The 27981-nt window shown below is 36.7% G+C and overlaps 1 protein-coding gene across 6 annotated transcripts in view; it reads left to right on the top strand.

Moving 5' to 3' along the window:
• Window positions 1-18932, top strand: part of RCOR3 (REST corepressor 3) — a 57230-nt gene extending 38298 nt beyond the window's left edge. For 3 of the 6 annotated variants that reach the window (XM_032136407.3, XM_058430486.1, XM_032136406.2), the window contains 3 exons: window positions 6969-7026; window positions 15618-15859; window positions 16322-18932. In XM_032136407.3, the coding sequence (XP_031992298.1) occupies window positions 6969-7026; window positions 15618-15859; window positions 16322-16666 (645 nt within the window). In that variant the 3' untranslated portion in view covers window positions 16667-18932. Of the gene's footprint in view, window positions 1-6968; window positions 7027-11225; window positions 11358-15617; window positions 15860-16321 lie in introns of all 6 variants that reach the window. The other 3 variants (XM_058430485.1, XM_058430484.1, XM_032136408.2) reach the window with 2 other exon arrangements.
• Window positions 18933-27981: the final 9049 nt, after the last annotated feature.

Below are 27981 nucleotides of genomic sequence, written 5' to 3'. Positions count from 1 at the left end.
GCAATGGTTTAGTGTTGAACAGTACATTCAAAAATATAAATCTAGTAGGGGAAAATTAAAAGCACTTTAAAAAATGAGTCAGCAGGTATTACCTGAGCACTTATTATGTGCTCATTATTGTGCTAATTAATTGCTATTGAGGATTCCATGGAAATGTAAAACAGTCTTTTCTCAAGAAGCATATTGTCTACTTAGGAAGGCAAACTTGGATGCAGAGAAGGAATGAACATGGTATATGAGAGATGTTAGCAGGGTTGAGTGGGGGCATCTTTGTGATAGACATCAGTGGGCAAGGCCAGAGTATAAAGTCCTCATGAAAGCCAGAAAAAGGGCCAGGCGTGGTGGCTCACGCCTGTAATCCCAGTACTTTGGGAGGCCGAGGCGGGCGGATCATGAGGTCAGGAGATTGAGACCATCCTGGCTAACACAGTGAAACCCCATCTCTACTAAAAATACAAAAAAATTAGCTGGGCGTGGTGGCGGGCACCTGTAGTCCCAGCTACTCGGGAGGCTGAGGCAGGAGAATGGCGTGAACCCGGGAAGTGGAGCTTGCAGTGAGCTGAGATCGCGCCACTGCACTCCAGCCTGGGTGACAGAGCGAGACTCCGTCTCAAAAAAACAAAAAAACAAAAGAAAGCCAGAAAGAGAAGTTTGCCTTTTAAATTAAGTCAAATGGAAAGACCCTGTAGTTTCTTTAGTACAGAAGGATGTAAAGAAAATTTTTAATTTTAGAAAAGTTATGACATCATTATACAGGATAAATCAGAACAGGGGAACTTGATAGCTGCTAAAATATTAAGCATGTAAGTCATCAATGATAAAGGGGTATCAGTAGGGTTGAGTATTAGTTATAGGAATGGAAGCAAGTAGTAAACCCAAAGAACATTGCAAGGTAGGAAATTAATATATCTCCTTGAAAGTGTGTGAGAGTGTTGAGGGTGTCGCTGGCTTGTCTTCTGCTTTGATTTGTTTTGGATGGAGGTAAATGGGTAGGTGGAGGAAAGATTGATGAATCCAGAAGGAAGAATAAGTGTAACTGAAAAAGGAGGGCTTTTTGAAGCTGTAAATTCCCCATCTATAGTTGTTTTCCTGTAAAGGTAGATGACATCCTTTCTTCTTTTTTTTTTTTTTTTTTTTTTTTTTTTTGAGACAGAGTCTCACTGTCACCCAGGCTGGAGTGCAGTGGCGCGATCTCGGCTCACTGCAGGCTCCGCCCCCCGGGGTTCACGCCATTCTCCTGCCTCAGCCTCCCCAGTAGCTGGGACTACAGGCGCCCACCACCTCGCCCGGCTAATTTTTTGTATTTTTAGTAGAGACGGGGTTTCACAGTGTTAGCCAGGATGGTCTCGATCTCCTGACCTTGTGATCCGCCCGCCTCGGCCTCCCAAAGTGCTGGGATTACAGGCGTGAGCCACCGCGCCCAGCGACATCCTTTCATTATGGATGTTGGGTGGAATTTTCAGCATTGAGTAGAAGGTTTAATTTGGTGACATTTTCCATCTCTTTCAACTCAGAGGTAGTATGAATCTGCCACTGACGAAAATGGGAAAGATGTGAAAACAATTTAGTAGAGAAAGGATGGAGTAAAAATGCCGAATTCACTAAGGATGTCATAGATAGTTCTAGAAGGCTTTTTGGGACCTTTCGTATTATTATATATTAGATTGTCTTATTTTATATTACTATGTTATTTTTAAATCAACAGCATTTCAGGTAGGTGTTTTTGTAGAAGAATATACTCTGTGATACCATGTAGCTAACTACAGCTACCACGCAGTTTTAGATTCCTAGATATATTCTAGTTGTTCTTTCTTTAATCTCTACCAAAGTTTCTCAGGTTTAAAAGACAGTATTAAAATCAATAACTTATGTGAGTCCTGTATATTTAAAATTTTTGACCCTATTTTTTCTTCACTCTTCCCCCTCTTCTGCTTCCACTTGTCACACACTTGACTGTTTAATCCTATACGGTTTCAACCATCCCTTCTGCATTTTTCCTTTTCTTGCTTTTTTTTTTTGAGACAATCTCACTCCCATCACCCAGGCTGGAGTGCAGTGGCGTGATCTCGGCTCTCTGCAACCTCCATCTCCTGGGCTCAGGTGATTCTCCCACCTCAGCCTCCTGAGTAGCTGGGACCACAGGCACACCACCACACCTGGCAGATTTTTTGTAATTTTAGTAGAGACAGGGTCTTGCTATGTTGCCCAGGCTGGTCTCAAACTCCTGGGCTCAAGTGATCCACCCGCCTCGGCCTCCCAAAGTGCTGGGATTACAGGTGTTACAGGTGTGAGCCACCACGTTGAGCCCCTTCTGCATTTTTCCACTGAGCTGCCTCTTATAAAGGTTAGCATTGGCACTGATGACCACATTCCACAACTTTTAACTTCTGATTCCCCTTGCCATTTTCTGAACCCTTGATATAGATGACTACCCTTCTTTTTCTTCCTTTAACTTTTGAGAGGTTATGTTCTCTTTTATAACTCTTCTTCTGTTCCCTGGTTTGTCTTCTATACATATAGGCATTCTCCAAGTTGTTCTCAAAATTCATTTCCCCTGTCTTGGATGCACAATCTCATTATTTTACTGTGTTAAAGTCATATCATATGTTCATTTAAATTACACAAATTTATCCAGACATTCAGTCAAATAAAAGAGAGAAAGAATATTTAGCTATAGCAAGTGCAGTAGTGCTGGCAATTCTGCTTACACTCCGTTTATTGAATGTATGCCCCACAGTGAACAGTAGTGAGCTGAGAATTGAGAATCCACTATTTCTTTAGTCAATCTTAGTTTCTGCATGCCTTCTGTGTGTCTCTTTGAACTGAGAGAGACTCATGTGTATGTGTGTGTGTGTGTGTGTGTGTGTGTAAAAAACAACACTACCCTAAATTCAAGCCAACAGCTTCATCTGTGGTTTAACTGAAAAACTAGTGGTCTATTCCAATGCTGGAGGAATACCTGGCTGTGTGGGTGTGTGGAGAGACTGTGCCTGTCTCAGGCTACCTTTTTAAAGACATTTCAAGAGTAATCTTGAAAAAAAAATTAAAAAAAAATTGTAGGCCAATTTTAGACCTGAGTAAGATATGAGTCCATTGTTTTTTCTTATAAAAATTTCCCAGAGTCTTCAAAACTGTGTTTAAATAAATGAATCTGATTTTAGCCTCAAGTGGAACCTGAACTCCACCTGAATGTCTAATACCTCATTCTCATTGCATCCCAAATTAAATTAAATGTAAGCCTCACCTTCCCACATCTCCCACATCAGCATTTCTTGATTTCTCAGGTTCTTAACAGCATTGTCCCTCTCCCAGCTTTCCAGGATTAAAGTCTTATTTTAGTTATGATCATATGCCTGACCCCTTGCCCCCCAAAACAAAACACAACTATTGCTTATTAAATTTGGTGTGAACTTATCAACCTTGATTTTTACTACCCTTCCAAAAGTGGATGGCCCTTATCATATTTTAATTTAGTTAAATATCACCAACTTTCCAGGCTATCACTTCTTACTGACACAAATCCTGTTTTCCCTTACATGTGGATTGCCTTCCCATTATTTGCCTTTCAGAAGCTTTTCCTATTCTAAAACCCATCTCAGTCTCCAACCTTTCCTTGTTCTGTGTCCCCACTTAAATCATTGTGACTTTTTCTCCCGTCTTGAAATTCCCCTGTATACTCTGTACTTTTTAACTTTAAAGTTATTTGTATTCATTCATCTTCTGATTTGTAAGCTTTCTGAAGTTTAGATGAAAAAAAATTTTCATAATGCGTGTTCTTTCATTTTTTGTTACCTTTTCATTAATGATACCTTTCCCTCCAGTTTCTTTCAGATTTAGTAAACATGAATTGATCAACTTTTATTTGCTTAGGCAGTGTACCAGATGCCTTTTTAGATATAGTCTAAATATATCCTCATATGTAGTTATATTTAATCCTTAGAGCAACCTACAACATAGTTACTGCAAGTTGTATGTACAGAAGATCCTCGATATCCAACTGGTCATTAATCCACGTAATGCATGGAGAAGCAAAAATTGCCAAACAAGAACATTGACTAATAAACCAATCATTTATAAAATTAGGCTCTACTCACCAACTCTTCCTAATTAACTTTAGCTGTAGCTGTTATCTGTCCCATTCACTACATCATGATCCTTCTCTGTCACTCTCTTGCTAATACAATGCAAATACAGCACAAACCAAAATGAAATTGCATACTTTGCAAAAGATGAGAAACTTCATGAAGTCTGTTAAACTGCAAGAGAATGACATTAGTCACCTACAGAATTGACAGATGAGTATCCAGCAGAAGTAACCATTAAAGAAAAAAGTGATCACTCACAGGCAAGCACTTCACAAAAGAATAATTTGAGAACCAAGTATTAAGAGAGGCCCTTGAAATTATTTCAATAAGCCTTTAAAACAAAAAATGACCCATTTTATGATCATGTAAATTTCAAAGCCAAAGGATGTTGCACCATTGTATAGTCAGAAAAGATATGCCAAAAAATAAAGTGTATTAAACACATCATTAACTATTTTAAAAAAGAACTAATTTCTACAGGTTTTAGTTTCACATTGCAGATTGAACTGCAATCAACCTTTTATTTTCTTACCATTTACTATTTACTATAAAATATTTTGACCTGTTTTAAACTGATTTCAGTACCAGTTATCCTTGGGTACCAAGGGCCTTTTTTATCCACCTTCCACAGCCAAGGTAGCATCAGATTGCCTGTGCATGAACTCAGTGTGAACTTCCTTAGTGTAAAGTTAGGGTCTCAATTAACAATATATATCCCTTCTGAATAGAGTTCCTCCTCTATTCTTGTTACTCCCCTTTTGGGGGAACATATGTTTACCTAATTTTTCCTCTTTTTTTTTTTTTTTAACTTTTTTAGATTTGTTGTGCTCTTTTATTACTGTTTCTTTATGTCTCATAGTTTTTGTCCTATTCTCCCCTTTATCTTTTCCTTTTTACCGTTTTTCCTTTGTCTTATCACCAGGTTCCTAACCTTGAGGCGTATCCACTGTCTACTACCTTGCCTGCCCTGCTGTCCCTTTTTAATCTCCTCATCTGGAATACAGTGGTTTGTTTTAGGTTTTTCTCTCCTTAATTCTAAGTCCATTTTTTTACTTTTTCATTTCTCCTCTAACAAATTTTTTTTAGCTTTGGATTTTTGTTTCATTCTTCATTCTGAGTACTTGCACCTCCTTACTTTTGGTGAGAAAGCTGGTGTTACCTAGAACCTCTGTGTGCTATAGAAACTTATTGCTAAGACCATGAGTGAGGTAAGACCTAAACGCCCCTTCTCAAAGGAAGCCCTCTTTCTATTTTGCCCAACATGCCCCGGTATTACACCGAGCCACTTTATCTTGGCAGTTCCTTCTGCAAACCCCTGCACACTGGTGTAGTTATTTCTGTCCATCTACTGTCAAAGGTCCTTGATTTACCAGTCAGTGGGTATACACTAATGAAGTCTGATTAGATATTTGCTGTTGTAATATTACCATACTGAAAATCCTAAATTTAGGATTTTTGTGGGGAGAAATATTGGGGGGTCTGGAGAAAAAATATTCTTATCAGGATCACTTTCTGCTTCAGAAATTTTAAGAAATATTTTGGTTAGGCGTGGTGGCTCACGCCTGTAATCCCAGCACTTTGGGAGGCTGAGACGGGCAGATCACAAGGTCAGGAGATTGAGACCATCCTGGCTAACACAGTGAAACCCCGTCTCTACTAAAAATACAAAAAAATTAGCCTGGTGTGGTGGCGGGCACCTGTAGTCCCAACTACTTGGGAGGCTGAGGCAGGAGAATGGCGTGAACCCTGGGAGGCGGAGCTTGCAGTGAGCCGAGATCATGCCACTGCATTCCAGCCTGAGCGACAGAGCCAGACTCCGTCTCAAAAAAAAAAAAAAAAGAAAGAAAGAAAAGAAAAAAATTTTAGGACTTCGGCCTGTTCTGTAGTCCTATGATAATTTATACCACTGTTTTCAGGGAGTAAGGATAGGTTTAATCTTAAATATGAAGGGAAGAAATTTTAGAGTCATAGATCCTCTCTAAAGAAAATAAAGTTTCAGCTGGGTGCAGTAGCTCATATTTGTAATCCCAGCACTTTGAGAGGCCCAGACAGGCAGGCCACTTGAGGTCAGGAGTTTGAGACCAGCCTAGCCAACATGGTGAAACCTCATCTCCAGTAAAAATACAAAATTGGCCGGACATGGTGGTGGGTGTCTGTAATCCCAGCTATTCAGGAGGCTGAGGCAGGAGAAGCAATTGAACGTGGGAGGCGGAGGTTGCAGTGAGCCAGGATCATGCCACTGCACTCCAGCCTGGGCATCAGAGGGATAAAGAAAATAAAGTTTCTTGCTTATGGCCAGAAGTTTGAGACCAGCCTGGCCACATAGCGAGACCTTATCTCTAAAAAAAAAAAAAAAAAAATCAGCTGAGTGTGGTGGCAGGCGCCTGTGGTCTCAGCCACTACTTGGGAGGCTGAGGTAAGAGGATTGCTTGAGCCCGGGATTTTGAGGTTGCTGTGAGCTGTGATCATGTCACAGCACACTCTGGCCTGGGCAACAGAACAAGACCCTGTCTCAAAAAAAAAAAAAAAAAAAAAAAGTCTCAAATGTTTAAAACGAGGCTAAAATTAATATCTGCAACGTGTGATAGGAATATTATAGTTGGGAAATGGGAAACTAATAGATTTTCTCATGTTTTAATATCTCTAATTAGAGCATAAATGCGAATGTTGTTCCTTCTCGCAAATTGGTACATTTCCCTTTCATTATCTTTCTGCATGGGTAAAAGGTAACTCAGAATATATATTTTTAATCTTTCTAAAAATGGAATCTTCATGAATCAGAGTTGTAGTAATCTGTGACTTGATGAAAATTTAAAAAAATAAGCGCTTTGGAAAATGTCTGTCTTCATATCCTCATTAGGAAACTTCTCTTTAATTTTGTAGTCAAATCAGAAAATTAATGCCCGTTGGACCACAGAGGAGCAGCTTCTAGCAGTGCAAGGTATATTAAAGATAAGCAGTTGTTGTTAATAATTATTTAATTTGTCATGAAAGGTGACTACTGTAGTTCTTCCCTTCTTTTAGAAATTGATTAAGAAAGGGCTCTTGTGTTTATCACAAAGTCCTGGTGACCAGGAATTCTGTGTTGTATTTGTGGATGTGACATATACTCAAGTCTATGTGCATTTTGAGTCCTGAACAGCACGTAATGCATTCTCAGCACTAAATAATTGATGGTGATAATTAAGCATGAAAAAATCACATGGGCTCTCTGTGCTTCTCCTTTGGTATTCCTGCAATTGGGTTCGTTCTTACTATATATCATTCATTGATAACTCATAGTTAAAAGCATCAATAAACTATAGATGTTTCTGATTTCCTTACTCTGCAAAATAGTGTTTATCTGATAAATGTCAGGATTGAAAATATTAACTACATGTTTAACTTTCAGTGTTTCATACTTCCCTTAAGAGATGTACCACTGAATGCTTAGAAACCTGATTTTAAATAGGTATATTTTTTAAAGGAGATTTAAGAGCGATATCAAAAAATCACTTTCAGCATTTTAAATGCACTATTTCTAAGAATGTTTTGTTGAATTATATGGTAGAAGACTTTTTGTATTGTGAATACCCATGGGCAAACTGGAAGCATAAACTTGGATTTTCTCATGTTTATATGACTTAAAGACAAGTTGTATATTTTTATTCATTGTTACAGATTTGTTTCCTCTTCATGATAAATTTATGTGCAGGTCTGATTGTTCAATTTAAAGTTTGGTCTACATTTTGTTTCTTCCTGGCTGAGCACCTCTGTGTTGAGTGCTAATAGCTTTTTTTTTAATCTAGGTTACCTACTGTGAGAGAGTGGGGCCCCAAGGAAACATATAAGCATACCTTTTAAAATGTTGCCAAATAGTCTTCAGAGAACATATTTAATACAAAAATGCTGTGCAGACATCATTCCGATTGATCGACTGATAGATGACTCCGCAGTTTGGATTAGAGAGAGTAAGAATTAGCCAGCCAGCATGATTTGAAAATGTCACAGGAGGGTGCCAGCAGGATGATGTCAGCCCTTGCTTTTGGCCTATGCAGCACAGCACAGTCATTTCAGAAAGAATTGATACTTGACACAGGGTGCTGGATGTGCATTGGGCACATCTGTAATTATAGAACTGAGTTTCTGAATGAGTCAAAACAAGGTTTAGTTAGTTCATAATGTTCAAAAATAGCTGTTTTTAAATTAGACTCTGCTAACTTAAATTATTGTTTAAAAAATTAGTGAGCATTTTCAGTGGCTGCTTTATATTCATTTAGAGCAATGGCCTACATGTTTAATATAGTCATTTTGAGTAGGCATTGCTTTTATTCATGTAAAGCCTATGTTTCCCTCTATCTAGTAGCCTGGTAAAAACTGAACCCTGATTTCCAGTATTCAGTTGTTTAAAGATTAGTATATTAACTCTGTATTTTTAAGAAATTTTCCCAGTGAAAGGATTTTCTGAAAAGAATGTCATAGGAAAATCTAGGCTAATACTTCTCTACACAGCACTCAGTATTTGATATTGCTCTACAGAGTACTTTAAGTTATAGAGTCCATTGAATCTTATGGCTGGGTTGGATATTACCCAGAGCTGCATTCAAAGGAAGAGCAGTGGTAATATCTAAATATATAGTTTGAACTATATATGTGGACATAACTTACAAATATTAAAATAAAAGAATGGAGTAGTCATATATATAACCAAACATTTCCTCTGTACTGAGGTAATTCAGTATTATACTATGTATATTTAAAAAGTAACCCTTTAAGTTACACTAATGCAGCAGTTTGTGTGGAAGTACGCATGTTCGCAGGATTTCAAAGGCACTTTCTTAATAATGTGTTAATGGTGTTAATGTCTCTGTTTTATTTATTCTTTGGATTTTTTTGTTTTCATTTTTGGGTTTTTGTTGTTGTTACATAAAATGAAACTATATAAGGCTATTTGTGCCCTATATAAAATAGCTATTTTAAAGAGAATTTTAAAGTGTCATATTGTCTTATGTGCCCATGCATTTATATAGTGCTCAGAAGTGTGTCTTATAAATAGTATAATCATGTAGTAACGTCCCCTGTACCTGAGTTTCAGTGCAGTTAAGGGACGTAATTGCAGGGTCTTTTAATACACAGTTTACTATCTAGAAGTACTTATCTTAGCAGGCAATTGTTTTTGTTTTTTCTTAAAAAAAAAAAAAGTATGGTAAACCTTCATATTATTCTAATGACCAATTTAGTTTTACAAAGTAATAATAAACTGTTTTGATATTAACATGTTTTAATTTGTATAGCACTTTATATTCAAGACATTTTACACATATTTTTCTGATTTGACACTTATTTGTTAAATGCTTTATTTTATCTGGCTCATAGTAGAAGTCTATTACATTGACCTGCAGAAAAAAATATTGATTCTGGGCAACTAGTGAGATTTACAACTTTACTATTAAATAAGCTTTTTTGTTACAACTCTTTTGAAACCAAACATATTGAGATCATTTCCTGTCCTAGGGCTTAAATATGTATTTCCCACCTTATTTTCCTGTTCCAGCTACTCATATTGTTAACTAAATGTTAACCATTTAAATAAGTTTCCCTTCTTTCTCTCTTAATTAGAAGAGAGGGGAACCATGCTTAGATCAAATAGGAATGTCTGTTTCCACTTTTGTAATCAGTCACTTTATTATGTTAATTCTAGTTCTACCTATGTTGTAATTTTAATAGAATTCCTCAAGAGTCTCCAGGTAGGATATCATTAATACTGCTAATTTAATCCTCTTAAAATATTTGCCAGGAAAGGTATTTCTACAGTTTCTATCAGGTGTTCCAAACCCTAAGTATTTAAATTTTTATTATGACCAAATTTTATTATGACCAATAATGATCTTTCCATATTTGTGTTAATGATAAAATATTCCTGTTTGTAGCTTATACATATATACATATTTTTTCTAACCTATAATGCTTTTAGAAGTTATCCTAAAATCCAACTTGATATTCATATGATAAACAGAATTCAGAAATTAAGAATTTTTAAAGGGGCTGGGTGTGGTGGCTCATGCCTGTAATCCCAGCACTTTGGGAGGCTGAGGTAGGTGGATCACTTGAGGCCAGGAGTTCGAGACCAGCCTGGCAACATGGTGAAACCCCCTCTTCACTGAAAATACAAAAAATTAGCCAGGTATGGTGGTGCACACCTGTAGTCCCAGCTGCTTGGGAGGCTGAGGCAGGAGAATTGCTTGAACCTGGGAGGTGGAGGTTGCAGTGAGCCAAGATGGCACTCCAGCCTGGGCAACAGAGCGAGACTCTGGCTCCAAAAAAAAAAAAAAAAAATAGAATTTAAAAAGGAATTTAAAAGAATTTAAAAACGAATTAGATTATTCTAGGTGTATCTTTTTTCCATGTAAAATGGAATGATGGTTAGCTGTTTTCAAAAAACAATACATTTAAATTATAGTACAAAACACCCTTTTAAAGTGTGTAGAGGCTAGAAGCATGGTATACAGTATTTGCCATTTTAATTATAAGCCGCCTCTTAAATACATTCATTTCCTAGTCATTAGTGCTTAAAAAAAAAATGCTTCCCAACTGAAATTTATGCTACTTTAGGATAAACAAAATTTTTTCCAATTGTATAAAGATGTCAACTTTAGTTATTTTTTATATAATTATTTTTTATATTTAATTAGTTATTTTTTTATAATTACTACCTTTTTATATAAAACAAAACGACAGAACTATGTTCAGGTGACTTATGCTTATAGTAAAAGTTACCTTTTCTTGTAGTTCATTCACCTTTTTAAGATAAATGAAGTTGCAAGTCTAGAAATTGTCTTCTTTCTATCTTTTACTAACAAAAAGATAGAAGGGTTTGTAAATGAGAAAAAATAGATTTGGCAGTTGATTAAAAATAAAAGGATGGTAACATAGTACATGAATGATCAAAAGGAAGTGGAACGAGGAGATTCATATATTTCCATCTGAAAAGCACCCTTTTGCTTTAGAGATTATTTTTCTATTATAACAGACACCATAAGAACGGAGGTTCAAAAGTATAATTGTCAGCCCTCTGATACACTTACATTAAATAATTAATGATTCAAAATTTCCAGCATTTTTGTAATGGAATGTAACTTATAATGTGATTTTGACTTTTAGCGCCTTCCATATATACATCAGTCACTGTTCTGCTGCTATTGCTACCTTCTCTACCTCTTAATATGGAATTCTTGAAGAGATTTACAGGAAGTGGAAAGAAATACATGCTGCCAAATGGCTTGAGTTTAAAACGTATGTCTTAATGATAGAAAAGAATCATATCGCTGGAGTTTCTAGATGTTATTGTATTCCTATTATTTCAAAAATATATTTTTGAAAAATTAATGTTTCCCAGTTAAACTAAGTACATGTTCACTTTAAGAAATTTTGCTGTGAAAGCCAGAAAAAAAATCCTCTGAAATTTCACCACCCATAAGCAGCTTACCATGTTTCGTCTTTTGGGTGTGTTTTTTGTTTTTTGTTTTCTTTTTTGTAGTCCAAAATCAATTTTTTTTTTTTTTTTTTTTTTTGAGACAGAGTCTCACTTTGTCACCCAGGCTGGAGCACAGTGTCAGTATCTCGGCTCACTGCAACCTCCACCTCCTGGGTTTAAGCGATTCTTGTGCCTCATCCTCCCGAATAGCTGGGACTACAGGCGTTCACCACCACACCTGGCTAATTTTTGTATTTTTAGTAGAAACTGGGTTTTGCCATTTTGGCCAGGCTGGTCTCGAACTCCTGACTTCAAGTGGTCTGCCTTGGCCTCCCAAAGTGTTGGGATTACAGGCATGAGCTACCATGCCCAGCCCCAAAATCAAATTTTAAAAAATTGTTTTAAACATACCAAAGGCAGCTATCCATGCTATCCTTTCTAGCTAAACATAAAAAAAAAAAAAAAGATTCAGATTCCGTTTTTACAGTTGGGAAATACTGCATAAAATCTCCTGAAGTTACCACCATCTTACTAGCCAAAGATTAAAAAAAAAAAAAAAAAAATGTATGGACAGACTCCACTAATTCAGGATGTCTGATAATTCAGATAATGGCTATGCTGAAGTCTCTACTGCTAATAAATATATCTTCTTTAGCAAGTTAAAAGTATTAACAAGAAATGTTTAAAAAGATGTTTTTGCGTTGGGTAATATAGATTCCTGGTTGGAATATGTGGGCTTTCATAAAATGTAATGATAACAAGAATATCCTAATGACTTATATTTTTAATTCCCAAATAAAACTTTACATATTAAAGATTATAAGGTATCATCTGCCAGCATAGAAAGCCAAGTTGTTTCATTGTAACTTTCAAATGAAATTTAGAAATTTGACTGAAAACAATTTTTTTCTTCCTGGGAAACTTACCATTTGCCTGTTTATTCCACTAACCTTTGAAAATGACCTCTTTTCCTAGACATGAGACTTTAACAACTATGGTTCAAGCATACCTTTTACATCTTCAGGAAGAGAGATTGACTTAATCATATTTAACTCCCTTCCTGAGAAAGTAATCAGATTTTATCAACTATGAAAAAATAATGGAGTGCCCTTCCCCCAGGGACAGATTGAACCTAGGGTAGCTCTGATGCCATAAGTTGTTAAAGTTAGTTGCTGCTTATCACTACCACCTGCTAGTTGTTTCAGAAGCCTCACTGGAGGTTCTTTTAAAGGAGCAGTCTCATTGAGTCAGTTGGGGTTTCACTAGAGTTTGCCTAGTTGCTAGCAACAGTATAGAGCTTAAGAGTTCCATCTTCTAACCAAAATGCTCTTGAGCCATGCTGTTCTGAGTGTGAAGGTGATGAAGAATTCAGCCATATACGTCTAATACCTCTTGTGGTTTAGGGAAGAACAATAGAATGAGGCTTTACAGGGAAGAAAAATCGTATTTCCTTATTTCCTAAGCACTTCCTGTGTACTCAGCATTGTAGTAATGCTAGTGCTGCTTTGTATTTTCTAGGACAGTACTTTCCAACCTTTTTCACATCATGGTACACAGAGAAAGTTATGAAATTTGTCACAACACACTAGGGCAAGCAGATGAAGCTGCTCTTGTCCAAATGAGACTGCCAAGGAGCTCCAGCCATCCTAGACCCTGTCCAGCCATCCTTCAGGATGAGGGGATTAGAACAAATGTGGATGAGAACAGGATGAGAACAAATGTGCCTAGATATTTGTTGGAATATCTAGGTTGGAATATCTGAGGTTGGAATCTTCAGCCAAACTACGGAAGTCTACAGTGTGGTCTGAGCTTTAAGAGTTTAGACTGGCATACATGCGTTAATTATAAGCATATTATAGTTAATTATAAGCATACTTGGGTGAGTTAGAAAAAGTTATTGACATTGCACATCTCTAGAAACACTAAAGCTCTTATAGGAAGTAGTTTTGAGTTTAAGGTGTATAATTTTACAAATGTAACAATATTGGTGACAAGGTAAAGTCCATTGAACAAGGGAAAATTAAGAAGTGGAAGATCAAAAGGAGCATAGTCAGAAGAAGGGGCACTTATTTAAGGAATCAGACTTGGGGACAACAGCGTTTTGGAATATATTTTGCAAAATAAGCGTTCTGAGGTTTATAGTATCTTTAGACTTGGAGTCAGAGTTAGTTTCAATGTGACTTCTTCCTAGGAATACAGTCTAATCCTAGACTTATTTAAGGTTTTCACTTCTAAACTCATGTATTCAGTAGGTTTGGCCATTGCTAGAATGTAAATTAAGCATCCCTTATGAAAATTAGTAACTGATAGAACACTATATTTGGTTTCTAATTAGTAGTTATTCTTCACTGCAGCAAACTCAAATTTAGAATTTAGAAATGGCACAGAGACTCACCCTTCTAAGAGTTGCTATTTTCTAAAATGTAAAAGTAGTAGAAAGTACTTGAATATATAACAGTAACTCCTATGAAATAACCTTGGATTTTTATTACCAAATAAACTCTCAGTGGAATCTAGTCACTATTATAATTTATACTTAACTGTGAAGTTCAAACTGGAAATCAACCTCATGGGTTTAAAGGGAGTATAAATTCATTTATGCTGATAAAACATTATAAACAATGTCTATCATTGTTACTTTATTGTCACGTACATGTATTTTCCTTTGAGAACACAGCAAATGAGCATAGCTTACAAACCCAAAACTCTACCTTAAAAATGGGATACAATTAGAGGATAATAATGTCAGACCTCCTGTCCAGAATGCTCTTAGATAAAGGAATTCCCCTTAGAGTCAAGCCCAGCTAGTTTAATGTAGTCAGAAATGCTTATTTCCAAATTCTCAATTTAAAATAAAGCAGAATTTAAAAGTGGGATTGTTACATCATGATAGTGCTTTAGGGTAATTGAGTATTTCATATTAATTGGTATTGGTAAGAATAGCATTTCTGCTGGGTATTAACATATCCATATATTATTCTCTCGTCTGTGATCATATACATGTTATTTATTTAAGCCCCCATATTTTTGTCTCCTTTCTCATCTCTTTCATTAATTAGTTACTGTTTTCTGGTATTTTTAAAAGCAGTTATCAAATTATAGAAAATTTCAACAACTTTTCTATTTTGAGCTAAGTGCATCTCCTTCTAGAATGAGTCTGTGAACTTCTTTTAGAATTCCCTTAAGAGGAAATTATTATCTATTTAAAATTCTATAGTAAACAATCTCAAACTTCTTAAATCAATTATTATCCTTCATTATAATGAACTTCCTTAGTGTAAAGTTTAGGTTCTCAGTTAACAATAAATACCCCTTCTTAAGTTTAAGGTAGTGATGATGAGCACAAGTGCTCATCAGGTAGTCATTACTGTTACCTTATTCTTTAAGCTATGATCTTTCATCCATTCAGTCTTTAAAACTACTAGATGAGTTAAAATCCAACTGACTCTGAAAAAAATATCTTCCCTTTTTCTAAAATCCACCAACTTGTGATGATTCTCCTGCTTTTCATGTTTAAGTTCTTATCTAATTTCAATTTGTTGGTACCCTGGTGGTATAGGCAAGTATTCATGTTGAAGTTAGTATTAAGACCAAAATTATAATGCTTTTCTTAATGGGGGAACCCTAAGGCTACTCACTCAGTCCATTGAGGGGATAAGAGAGATGGCTCATTCCCATCCAGTTTTGTTTACAAACGATGTTGCTCAAATTTAGGTGACTGGCTACTAGGGAAATAAATGAATGTGGAATTGAGGATGGAACAAAGAATTCAATGCTTTACAATAAATGGACTGTATTTGAGAGTTCAAGAGAGGATTGGAGAAAATAACTGAGTATGTAAAAAATGGTAAGTTTCTGATTGTTCAGTTGAAGGCAAGTGGCTGGCTCGATGAAATGACATAACTGATAGTTTTCATCTGTGACCCTGATATCTTAGCCTCTATCTCAGAATTGAGAAATGAGCAGAGTTTATCAGAAAGGAATTTCATTGCTGGTATCTTTTGTGTGTGCATGATGTATAGTACACACAGCTCTCCTTACTGATCCTTCACAGGTGTATTATTTACTTTGCCTTCCAGGTGTCCGCAAATATGGTAAAGATTTTCAAGCTATTGCAGATGTAATTGGCAACAAGACTGTTGGCCAAGTGAAGAACTTCTTTGTAAACTACAGGCGTCGGTTTAACTTAGAGGAGGTATTGCAGGAGTGGGAAGCAGAACAAGGAACCCAGGCTTCTAATGGTGATGCTTCTACTTTAGGGGAGGAGACAAAAAGTGCTTCTAATGTGCCATCAGGGAAGAGCACTGATGAAGAAGAGGAGGTGTGTTTGTGTATGGAATTTGAGCTAATATGAGTTGAGGAATCACCATTTTGTGTGGTATTCTGTAAGGTTAATTTGTCAAGAGGACTAGCTAAATTGAGCATGAAAGGTTGACAATACACTTACTCAGTGGTGCATCTCTCGTGACTCTTAAGTCATAATGATATGCTAAGTTCTGATTCTAGAAGAATGGAGAGTGTATTGTTCTTTCATAGTCTTATTTTTATTTTCAGTGTTAAGCTGTTTACAAATAAAGATGCCTGTTTGGTAGCCTCGTTGGTTTTTGGTTTTTTATTTTGTTTTGTTTAAAATAAAAGAAGCTTGTGCTTCCAATAAACACTGGTGTTATGTTTTTGTTTTGTTTTGATTTGTTTTGTTTTTCCTGTGACAGCCCAAACTATATTGTATTAAGTTCATTAGGACTTACATCTCATACATGTATTTTTGTTTCCTCACCTCTAGGCACAGACCCCACAGGCTCCTCGGACACTGGGTCCATCACCTCCTGCCCCATCATCCACTCCAACACCAACAGCCCCTATTGCCACTCTGAACCAGCCTCCACCACTTCTTCGTCCAACACTGCCTGCTGCCCCCGCTCTTCACCGGCAGCCTCCTCCACTCCAGCAGCAGGCTCGGTTCATCCAGCCCCGGCCAACTTTAAATCAGCCTCCACCACCTCTTATTCGCCCTGCTAATTCTATGCCACCCCGTCTAAACCCAAGGCCGGTGTTGTCCACGGTTGGTGGTCAACAGCCACCATCACTTATTGGAATTCAGACAGATTCACAGTCCTCACTGCACTAAAAATTAAATTGGACACAGCTGCAGTAACTTTTCACCCCATCATTATACCAATGCTCATCTGACTGATGAAAACGAGGAAAGAATAATCATTTCTAGATACTGAGGCTGCGAACTAGTTCTGTGGCAGTGGACTAGCATAAGTGGATGTCTAAGAAATTTTTCAGTTCACTAGACTAAAATGCTATACAACAAAAAGCCTCCAGTTAGCCTCCTTTCTACAGTATATGTTCAGCAATGTTGATCTCATAAAAGGAAAAAAAAAGATTTAAGTATTCTATATACCAAGTTTTTGTTTTGTTTTTACTGTATTTATTTTATTGAGGTTCTTTATATTCCTGCCTCTTCATAGTCAAGGCTCTTAGTACAGGAATATTGACTTAGGAATTGTGAAAACTCCTTAAATTTCTTAAGTTAAGGATGTTTGGCTTTTTTCTTTAATTTAATTTTTTAAAAACCATTTTCCTATGTTAGGAGTGCAAGAATAGCCAGCATTTCAGATTTTGACATATGTTCATTTTATGCATATTTAAGAAATTATAGCTGCATATCCCTTCTTTCAAAAAATGTTGCTTTTTTTCTAAAGGAATTTTAATATGTTCCTTTAAAAGAAAGCAATTTAATCAATTGCAAAGCAATTATATAAAACCACAAAGAATGTACTGAACCTACTAACCCTTTAACATAGAGTTTAGGGTCCTAGCGCAGAGTCCTTGTTTAAAGGTCATTGACTCATCATCTATCAGTAATGAGAGGATTGGAAGAATAATTTTGCATACAAATGAGGACTTAATTTGATGAAATATAATCTCTTCAAGTTCCTTGAAAATGGAGTTGGTTTTTTTTGTTTCTGAATGCTATCTGCTTTTAACTAGTAGTTGCCTACATCTGGGGACTTCAGAGAAGAATTATATTTTGTTAGTTATGTAGACACAGTGGCTATGGAAGCATTTCTTTACAGTACCCTTTTCGTGTTTGGTTTCTGAACTTAAAATTGCCCTCATACGTAATAATATGGTCTGCATTTAATATGAAAGGTGTTTTCTTGATAAATCTGTTGTACTATTTGGATACATTTGTGTATTCCTTGCAGCCAACCTGTATTCGTGGGATTGGTTTAGGGTTAAATCATCAACATTATTTCATAAAATAAATTTAAGAATTTGTTCTGTATTATCTAAAGATGTATCAGTATATTGTCACAGTTGTGCTGTTAACTAAAAATGCTGAGACCCCTTTTTATAGAAAAACAAAAAGACATCAAGTCTTCTTAATTCAACCCATAATCATTAAGTACTTAACAAAGAATATTTTACAAGTGATAGTATTTCAACAATGTGTAATTAATATTTTTGATACAGTGATTTCATATTGGAATCATTATTTGTGCAAAGGGACAGACAGATCACTTAGATTGCTATACTAGTGGACATAGGCTAAATGTTTGCACATTCACATTCTTATCACGTGTAGAATACTTCACAAAATAGTCAACATCTAAGGCCCTAATTTATGTTTTGAAAGATCATGTGTTCCCAAAATACTCCCTATCATTGTCTCCACAGCCTTAAAGTGCTATAGATTTAAATTCATTGATTAGTTTTCATTTTTAATTTTAGACTGCTTCTTTCCATAAATACCCTATGTACTGGCATATCTGAAACTCTTTTTCCAGGTTAGGTCCTTTTCTTTCTCATTGAATCATCTTAGATAGTTCTTGGCCCTGAATTTAGCTGATTTAAAATTCTTAATATTCAAGAATTTATACTTATTTTTTCTTTAAAAGCCACAGGGGACAGTTATATATCTTAAAATATCTAAAGCATTTTTTAGAGCGCTTACATTGTCTTACGTATGTGCATACTATACCTTTACAGCGTTTATTGTCTTGTCTCTTGTCAGTAGACCTTCAGTACACAGTATGTGGGATATGTCAGTCAAGTTGGTCAGCACCAGCATCTGTCCAGCTGTTCAGTATATTGTGATTCATTAAAAAATCTGTTCTATCCCAGACATGGGCCAAGGTGCTGTATCTGAGGGATGTGCTGTAATTTGATTTACATGCATTAGAGCACACAGTAGAAAAACCTTAGCTTCATTGGTAATATGACACATGTATATAGTGAGATGTCTTTATTGTGTGCTTTGCATATTTTGTAAATATTTTGCACGTCATTATTTTTCTTTTTTGTTTAAGCAGTGTTTGGCCTGGAAGAGTGATATGCTTGCTGCTTAATCAAAGGATTAAAGATTTAAAGATGTCTATGTCTTCTATTTTTATATAATTTCATGTTCTGTGAGGAATTTAGTACCTCTTCACTGTGAAATTCGAAATAATGATTTTTATAAAAGCAAAACTAGAAATCTTTTAATGACAATTTTCATTAATTTCAGGGTTATCATTTTTGAAAAATCTACACCAAAGTGGTTTTTTAAAATTACATAACTAAAAATAAATCACACTGTGGATACATCTTATAAAACTAATGGAAAAAATGTTTTTCTATATGATTTAATTCTAGTGTAATATGGATGAGGTAAGGGTAAGTTATGATCAAACTTTTTATGTTCTTAATAAGCTTGCAATTGAGTAAAATAGAATATAAAATAAAGGTGAAATAATATAAAATTTTGTCTTAATGTAGGCCTACATTCTTTTTAGGAATAGATGTAGAGAGCAAGCCGAGAACGTGACTATCATTTTTAAGAATATTAAAAATTGCAAGTACAGTCATGTCCCTTAACAACGGGGATACGGTCTGAGAAAGGTGCTGTTAGGCGATTTTGTTGTGCTGTGAATCAGACTGTACTTGTACCAACATCGGTGGCAAAGTCTACTACACACCTAGGCTATATGGTATAGCCTTTGCTGCTAGGCAACAGTCCTATGCTGTACAGTAATATGCTGTACTGAATATCATAGGCAGTTATAACAGTGGTAATATCTGTGTATCTAAACATAGAAAAGGTATAGTAAAAATACAGTATTTTATTTATTTATTGAGACACGTTCCCACTCTGTTGCACAGGCTGGAGTGCAGTGGCGGGATCTTAGCTTAGCAACCTTTGCCTCCCAGGCTCAAGCGATTCTGTCTCAGCCTCCCAAGTGTCTGGGATTACAGGCGCCCGCCACCACACCTGGCTAAGTTTTGTATTTTTTTAGTAGAGATAGGGTTCCACCATGTTGGTCAGGCTGATCTTGAAGTCCTGATCTCAGGTGATCCACCTGTCTTGGCCTCCCAAAGTGCTAGGATTACAGGTGTGAGCCACCGCGCCCTGCTGATGTTAAACATCAGTGTATTTGCAGTCACTGACCGAAGTGTCGTGTGGTGCATGACTGTACTTGGGTTAAAGTACCTAGCTTAGTTATTAAGTATGTTGTATTAATTTTATGTTCCCTCCTGTTATCAAAAGGTTATTTATGAATATTAATAACTGCTAACTAGTTAACACTGGGGTGTCAGGATCTCCTCAAAAAGAATAATCTGACTTAGAACTCTAAGAAGAATCTATCTTTCTCTTTGTGCATGCCCAAAATAAATGACAAATACATTCTTATTAGAGGACACACAAGAAAAAAAGTGTGTTTTTAAATTTAGCTATTCATTATAGATTACATCGTTTATAAGAAAATAACAGAATAAATGAATACAGAAAGAACCCAAGAATCAAGTTTGAGAAACCATTCCATATTAGAAAATGTCTACACGAAACTTTTGACATTTGATTTATGGTAGTACCTAAACTGTTTTCTCCTAGGAAAAAGTAGGTCATGTGTAACTCCCCACAACTTCTTTATCATAACTGCCTTAGGGAACGAATGTTCTGCAGCAGTATATTAGTGACAATGGAGTTTGAGAATTAAACATGACAAGGAATGCTCCTAGATGTGTGTTTGTGTCTAAAGGGCCGTGTGGCTTTATCTGCCCTTTTTTGCTCTCCTAAGTCCTATGTAGCTAAGGGAGAAACAGTGAAGATCAGAAGTTAATATTGGCTTGAGATGTTTGCCAATTGCCATTACTTGGTTTAAAGTAGACAATTGTTTATTAATAAATGGAACAGTCTTTACAATGCAGTAATTTAAACTTTAGAATCCTAAAGCAGGAATCTGGGTGAGCAGGGTCTCTATGGAAAAAACGCTGGTGATGTGAAGTGGAGAGATCTAAGAATGGTCTTCACAATGTAAATGACGTCAAAGTTGATGTCTCAGAATGCTTCATATGTTTCCTTCCTTTGGACTATTTTAAGAAAGGTGAAATTTTTATTCTGTACAATTTAATCTTATTTGTAAGGTACAGTTACCAATAACTAAGAAGATGCTGAGTAACACCACAACACAAGGCATCTCTTGGGGGATCTGTCTAGTTTACTACCTGGAGCAGCTTCCTTATTTGACAGGATTTGGCTTGAAGAGGCCTTTAATCCAAAGACCATTTTGTTGATATCCTGCCTCTTAATCTTTTCCAAAAGAGTTTGAAAATAATCAGAATCATTGAGGGCTTGTGGCCTATATATATGCAAAATAGTTGCCCACCAACCTTTAACACAGTGAGTTTTCCAACTCCACTAAACGGGTTACTTAACCTCTGTGAGCCACATTTTCCTCATTTGGGGAGGAATATATAAACTGGGGCATATAGTACCTGCCCAATGTATGTTAGAGGTTTTTACATGTCCACTTATACCATACCCTTCTTAATAAGGGAAATGTATTTTGCGTTTTTTTTTTTTTTTGGACAGAGTCTCGTTCTGTCACCCAGGCTGGAGTGCAATGGCGCAATCTCAGCTCATTTTTTTAAAAAAATTAAAGTGCAGTGCAAAAAGGAGACATTAATTTCAGTTCAAGATGACACACTGGACATAGTCTTTTACTTTTCTTACCCATAATCTCCCCCCGCCAATCTTACTGAAATGACAAGAAATAGAAAAACCAAAATAACCCATAGCAGTGCTACGAAGCCAGAGGAGGAGCTACCAGCAGATGGGGATACATTTATGACAAAAGCCAACAGAATTAAGGAACCTCTAATGTGACAAAGAGCTGAAGCCAGCCTTTTGCTAACAGCCAGCAAAGAACTCAGGCCTTCAGTTCAACAACCTGCCAGGAACTGAATCCTGCCAACAACCATGTGCACTTGAAAATGGCTCCTTCCCCAGCTGGGTCTTGAGATGACCAGAACCCAGCTAACACCTTGATTGCAGCCTATGACTTGAATAACACACCTTTACCTAATTGAAATGTGGGATCATTCTACCCAACAGCAGAATAAACATTGTTTTCATGTGCACATGAAATATTTCTCAATATCAGCACTACTGACATTTTAGGTTAGATAATCCTTTGTTGTGCATTTAGAATGTTGAACAGAATCCTCAGCCTCTACCCACCAGATACCAGTAGAACCCACCTCCCCAGTTTGACAATCAAAAATGTCTCCAGACATGGTCAAATGTCCCATAAGGAGCAAAATCACCTCCAGTTGAGAATCATTGCAATATATCATATTAATAAAATAAGGGAAGAAAAGCCATATGATTATGTTGATAGACACAGAAAAGATATTTGACAAAATCCAACACCTATTCATGATTAAAACTTAGAAAACTAGGAATGCTTCCCCTCAGGATGGGAATCAAGGCAAGGATGTCTGCACTCACAACTCTATTCAGTGGTTTGCTGGAGGTTATAGCCAGTGCAATAGGCAAGAAAAAAGTATACAGATTGGAAAGCAAAAACTAAAATTGTTTTTATGTGCAGATGACATGAAATTGCATGTAAAAAATCCCAAGAAACCTGCAAAAACTAGAATAGTAAGCAAGCTTAAGAAAATCAGAGCATACAAGATCAATGTACAATCAATTGTATTTTTATATAATGGCAACAAGTCATCTGAGAATGGAATTAAGAAAACTTTATTCATGATAGTATCAAAAAGAAAAAATATTTAGGAATAAACAAAAATGTGCAAGACTTGTCCACAAAAAACTATATTGCTGAGAGAAATAAGACCTAAATAACTAACTTCATGGATTGGAAGACTTGATATTGTTAAAATGGCATTTCTCCTCAAACTGATTTATAGATTCAATCTAATTCGTATAAAAATCCTAGCAGGCTTATTTTGCACAGATTGGCAAACTAATTTTGAAATTTATATGGTAATGCAAAGGACCTAGAACAGGGGCCAGTGAACTTTTTCTATAAATAGCCAAATAGTAAATATGTTAGGCTTTGTGGTCCACAAACTGTTGCAACTCCTGACCTCTACCATTTTAGTTCAAAAACAGCCAGAGAAAATACATAAATGGATAGACATAGCTATGCGTCAATAAAACTTTATTTACGAAAACAGGCATCAACTCCTAACTTAAAATAGACAAAACAATTTTGAAGAAGAACAAAATTGGGTGATTGGCACTAACTGATTTCCATATTTGTTATAAAGATGCAATAATCGAGATTGTGATATTGGTGCAATGATGGACATATAGATCAATGGAACAAAATAGAGTCCAGAAATAGACTCATACATATGTGATCAACTAATTTTCAATGAAAGTGTCAGTGTAATTCAATGGCAGAAATGATAGAATATCTGCATGCAAAACAAAAAAAACCTCCAATAAACCTTGATCCTTACTTCACATCATGCATAAAAATAAACAGGAGATGGAACACAGACCTAAATATAAGAACAAAAATGGCCGAGCACGGCGGCTCACACCTGTAATCCCAGCACTTTGGAAGCCCGAGGCGGGCGGACCACCTCAGGTTGGAAGTTTGAGACCAGCCTGGCCAATATGGTGAAACCCTGTCTCTACTAAAAATACAAAAATTAGCCGGGTGTGTGGCAAACGCCTGTAATCCCAGGTACTCGGGAGGCTGACGCAGGAGAATTACTTGAACCCAGTAGGTGGAGGTTGCAGTGAGCCAAGATCGCGCCACCGTACTCCAGCTTGGGTGCGACAGGGTGAGATTCTGTCTCAAAAAAAATAAATAAATAAAAAATAAACAAAAAAGAACAAAAATATAACTTTCTAGAAAAAAAATAAGAAAATATATCACTGAAGCATGATCCATAATAGAAAAAATTGATAAATTATATTTCATCAAAATTAAAAATGTTCCTTTTCAAAAGACACAAGAAAATGAAAAGGTTAGCCATTGGTCAGGAGAAAATATTTGCAAAACATATGTCTGATCAAAGATTTGTATCCAGAATATATAAGGAACTCTTACAATTCAAATATAAGTGCTCTTTCAAATCAATAATAGAACAAAAAGAGTGGGGTGGTGGAAGATTTGGATAGACATTTGCTGAAGAAGATATGCAAATGGAAAATAAGTACATAAAAGATGATCACATCATTAGTCATAAAGGAAATGCAAAGTAAAACCACAATGAGCTACCTGTAACACCCACTAGAATAGCTAATATTAAAAAGACTGACAATAGCAAGTGTTGTCAGGGATGTGAAGAAACTGGAACCCTCTTACATGGATGGTAGAAATGTAGTATGATACAACTACTTTGGAAACCTATTCGGCAACATCTGAAAGACTAAATGTACACTTACAATACAACCCATTAATTTTACTCCTAGGCATCTACCTAAAGAGAAATGAAAATGTATGTGCACACAAAAACTTCTATTCAAATGTTCACAGCAGCATTATTTATAATTGTAAAAACTAGAAATAATCCAAATGTCTATCAGCTGGGGAATAAACAAAATGGTCTACCAATACAATTTTTCTATTATGGATCATGCTTTGGTGATATATTTTCAGGTGGTTTTTTTCTAGAAATTTATAGTTTTGTTCTTATATTTAGATCTTATGCTCCATGTGGTTAATTTTTATGCATGGTATGAGGTAGTCAACAAGAAAGAACACACTAATGACTTATGCACCAACATGGATCAATGACAAAAGTATTTTCCTACTTGACACAAAATGCTACATATTTATTCATATTAATCTTCTTTTTTTTTTTTTTAGATGGAGTTTCGCTCTTGTTGCCTAGGCTGGAGTGCAATGGTGTCATCTCGGCTCACCACAACCTCCACCTCCTGGGTTCAAGCGATAATCCTGCCTCAGCCTCCGGAGTAGCTGGGATTATGGGTGCCTGCCACCATGCCCGGCTACTTTTTTGTATTTTTAGTAGAGACAGGGTTTCACCATGTTGGCCAGGCTGGTCTTGAACTCCTGACCTTGTGATCCACCTGCCTCGACCTCCCAAAGTGCTGGAATTTACAGGCGTGAGCCACGGCGCCTGGCCTTATTTATATTAATTTTCAAAAAAATGCAAAGTTATAGCGACAAAGGAGATCTCTTGCCTGAGGCCAGGGCTGGGGTTGTGGACTGACTGCAAATGGACACAGGGGGTGATGGATTTGTTCTAAAATTTCATTGTGGTTATGGCTGCACAACTGTATACATTTACTAAAATTCATCAATTGGGTGAATCTTATTAAAAGTACATCAGTAAAGTTGTTTAAACAAGGAAGAAGAAGTATGGAACTGGAAGGGCTGTACAAAACCTGTATCACAATGAGAGGCCCCCATTTGTGCCAACAGAAAGTAGCATGGGATTTCACAGGATAGAAGTGGCAAGGTCATGGAATACTGAGGTGTGATTAGAGTCAAAGACCCTTGAACTTTGTGATTTTTCCTAGGATGGGCCCTTCCTGAGCTTATGCCTTTCTTTCTAATGCTTCTGTCCTGTTTTCTGTGAAATGGAAGATGTGACTAACCAGGGTTCCAAGATCATTGCTTGAAATCTCAGCATATAGAGTAAGCACCATTCTCAAAAATAAATACCAAATAAATGGTCTTCCTTGTTACCAACCTATTACAAAATCTAAGACCAAACTGTGCCAATCAAACCTATTATCTTACTTCATGATTCCTAAGGCTAAACAATAACTTTTAAATCTATATTGTAATGGCTTCTGGTGATTATGCAGAATTAATATGTTAAAATGTTTTCCTAGTAGGGATAGGAATTGCATGTGTGAATCTTATTAAAGAAACTGGCAAAGAGGACAGAATTCATACTTAGCCAGGTGTACAATGAAGACAGGAGGCCTAATTTAAAAACAATAAAAATCTCATTTCTCCAGCCAAGGCTGACCATCAGACAATCAAACCATAAACAGGAATAAAGAAGGGTGTGTTTGTGTATCAAGCAGGGGATCCCCTGGAATAAATACATAATATATGACCATAGGAACAGTACAGGTCTGCTTTTTTCAAACTGGTGCTGACCCTATAACACAGTAAATGACAATCGAATAAAACAAGGTAGAACAAAAGAAACATGTTTTTTTCTTAAGCTCTTAAGTTAAAGGTGCAGCTGCTGAATGCACATACACAGGCTCTTTTGCAAAGGGAGGCTTAAAAAATTTACATCGGTCCCTGCCCCATCCCAGTACTCCCTGCCTTCCTTCTTGTGGTGGTCAGCACACTGACAGGCAGAGCTGAACTAAAGGTCATTTGATGGAAGCAGAGGGACCAGTCATTCATTTATTGTCTCAATCTAACACCTACTTAGTGAGCAAGCTGAGTATTCTCTGTGCACAAGACCCTGAGATCTGCATTTTGCCTGGAAGTGGTTTGCTGCTACAGTGTATCACATTTTCCACGTGTGGTTCTATTACAGACAAAGACTTTCCATTGTAACTTGCAATGGAGTCAGAGTCGCAATCTATGGCCCAAGGAGAGGATTTTCCCTCCTTATCTGATCTCACTGATCTCTAGGTGATGGGAAGTATGAACTTTTGCCCTGCTAACTAACTCACTACATTGATCAGTCTCGTCACAGAGGAGCAGGCTGAGGAAGATAATGCATCCATCTACTATTCCAGTAGGCGGCGTCCTCACCTCTCCATCAGCACCATCTTTACATTGGCAGCGAGGGCTGCAGTCTCTCATCCTAATTTATACAGCAAATTAAACAGCTGAAATCCATGTCTTCGGGCGTCTGGGGCAATCTTACGGTGTCTAGAAGCAACAGACAAAAGGGTTAGCGCTTTTCTTCTGCATAAAACTGTAGTGTATAGTTCAGCCCTGGTCTTATTTTGTAGCTGAATTTAGTTTGAAGGTTGGATTCTGTTCAATGTTAGATATAATGTTGAACTTAATGCTGAATATTTTCAAAACACTAAAAGTACTAAAATTTGTCTTTAAGTTGTTTTGTTTGAATTCACACCCGTCATTTATTTGAGGGGTAGGGTATCGTGGCTAGGAGATACCCTACCAGAACCAGACTTCCCAGAATTCAAATTCTGCCTCTCTCAAACTAAGAATTTTGTGATTCTGGGCAAATTGCTCAATAGATAAGATTTTCCATCTATAAAATGGAGTTGATTATTAAATGAGTTAATACAAAAAAACGCTGAGCACAGTACCTGGTATATAAAACTTAATAGGCCAGGCGTGGAGGCTCATGCCTGTAATCCCAGCACTTTGGTAGGCCGAAGTGGGTGGATCACTTGGGATCAGGAATCTGAGACCAGCCTGGCCAACATGGCGAAATTCCATCTCTACTAAAAATACAAAAATTAGCTCGGTGTGGTGGTGCACGCCTATAGTCCCAGCTACTCCGGAGGCTGAGGCAGAAGAATCGTTTAAACCCAGGAGGTGGAGGTTGCAGTGAGCAAAGATCGCACCACTGCACTCTAGCCTGGGTGACAGAGCGAGATTCCATCTAAAAAAAAAAAAACCTAAAAACCTTAATAAACGTTAGTTATCACTTGAAGGTATTTAATGTTTTTTATATGTGCATTTATGTAAATACAGGATTCAAATTCCACTTTATGATCAACAAGGGAATTGGGACTATGTTACTGACTTCTGACTAATACCCGTCTAAAATTCCTTTACCCTTTCCACTTAGACTCAGCCCTCGAGTTATGCGGCCCCCATTTCCCACCACAATAAAGATCCACCTCTCTATCCCAGGTTTTATTCCATCATATTTAAGGCTTGGATGTAATTTTTGGAACAATTGACTGCTTTATTCAGTTGGTGGGGAGAGGAGTAGGAGAGAGAAGCAAATTACAGTCAATGACAGGACCAGGGATTCTGAGCATACCTGGATGTATGCATACTAGACACTGATGTTCCAGCCAGTGAAAGGAGATATAACTTCTAAAAAACAGTATCAACTTTATCATGCTTGGAAGTAATGAGGAGAGAGGCAAGAAGCAGGCAATTGTAAGAGAAAGTGGGTGGGACGTAGTGGCTTGCACATTTAATCCCAGCACTTTGGGAGGTTGAGGTGGGAGGATCGCTTAAACCCAGGAGTTTGAGA

Source organism: Hylobates moloch, unplaced genomic scaffold, assembly GCF_009828535.3.
Source record: "Hylobates moloch isolate HMO894 unplaced genomic scaffold, HMol_V3 SCAFFOLD_18, whole genome shotgun sequence".
Taxonomy (NCBI): Eukaryota; Metazoa; Chordata; class Mammalia; order Primates; family Hylobatidae; genus Hylobates; species Hylobates moloch.
The sequence above is the reverse complement of the archived record's forward strand: the minus strand, read 5'-3'. Positions and strand labels throughout refer to the sequence as shown.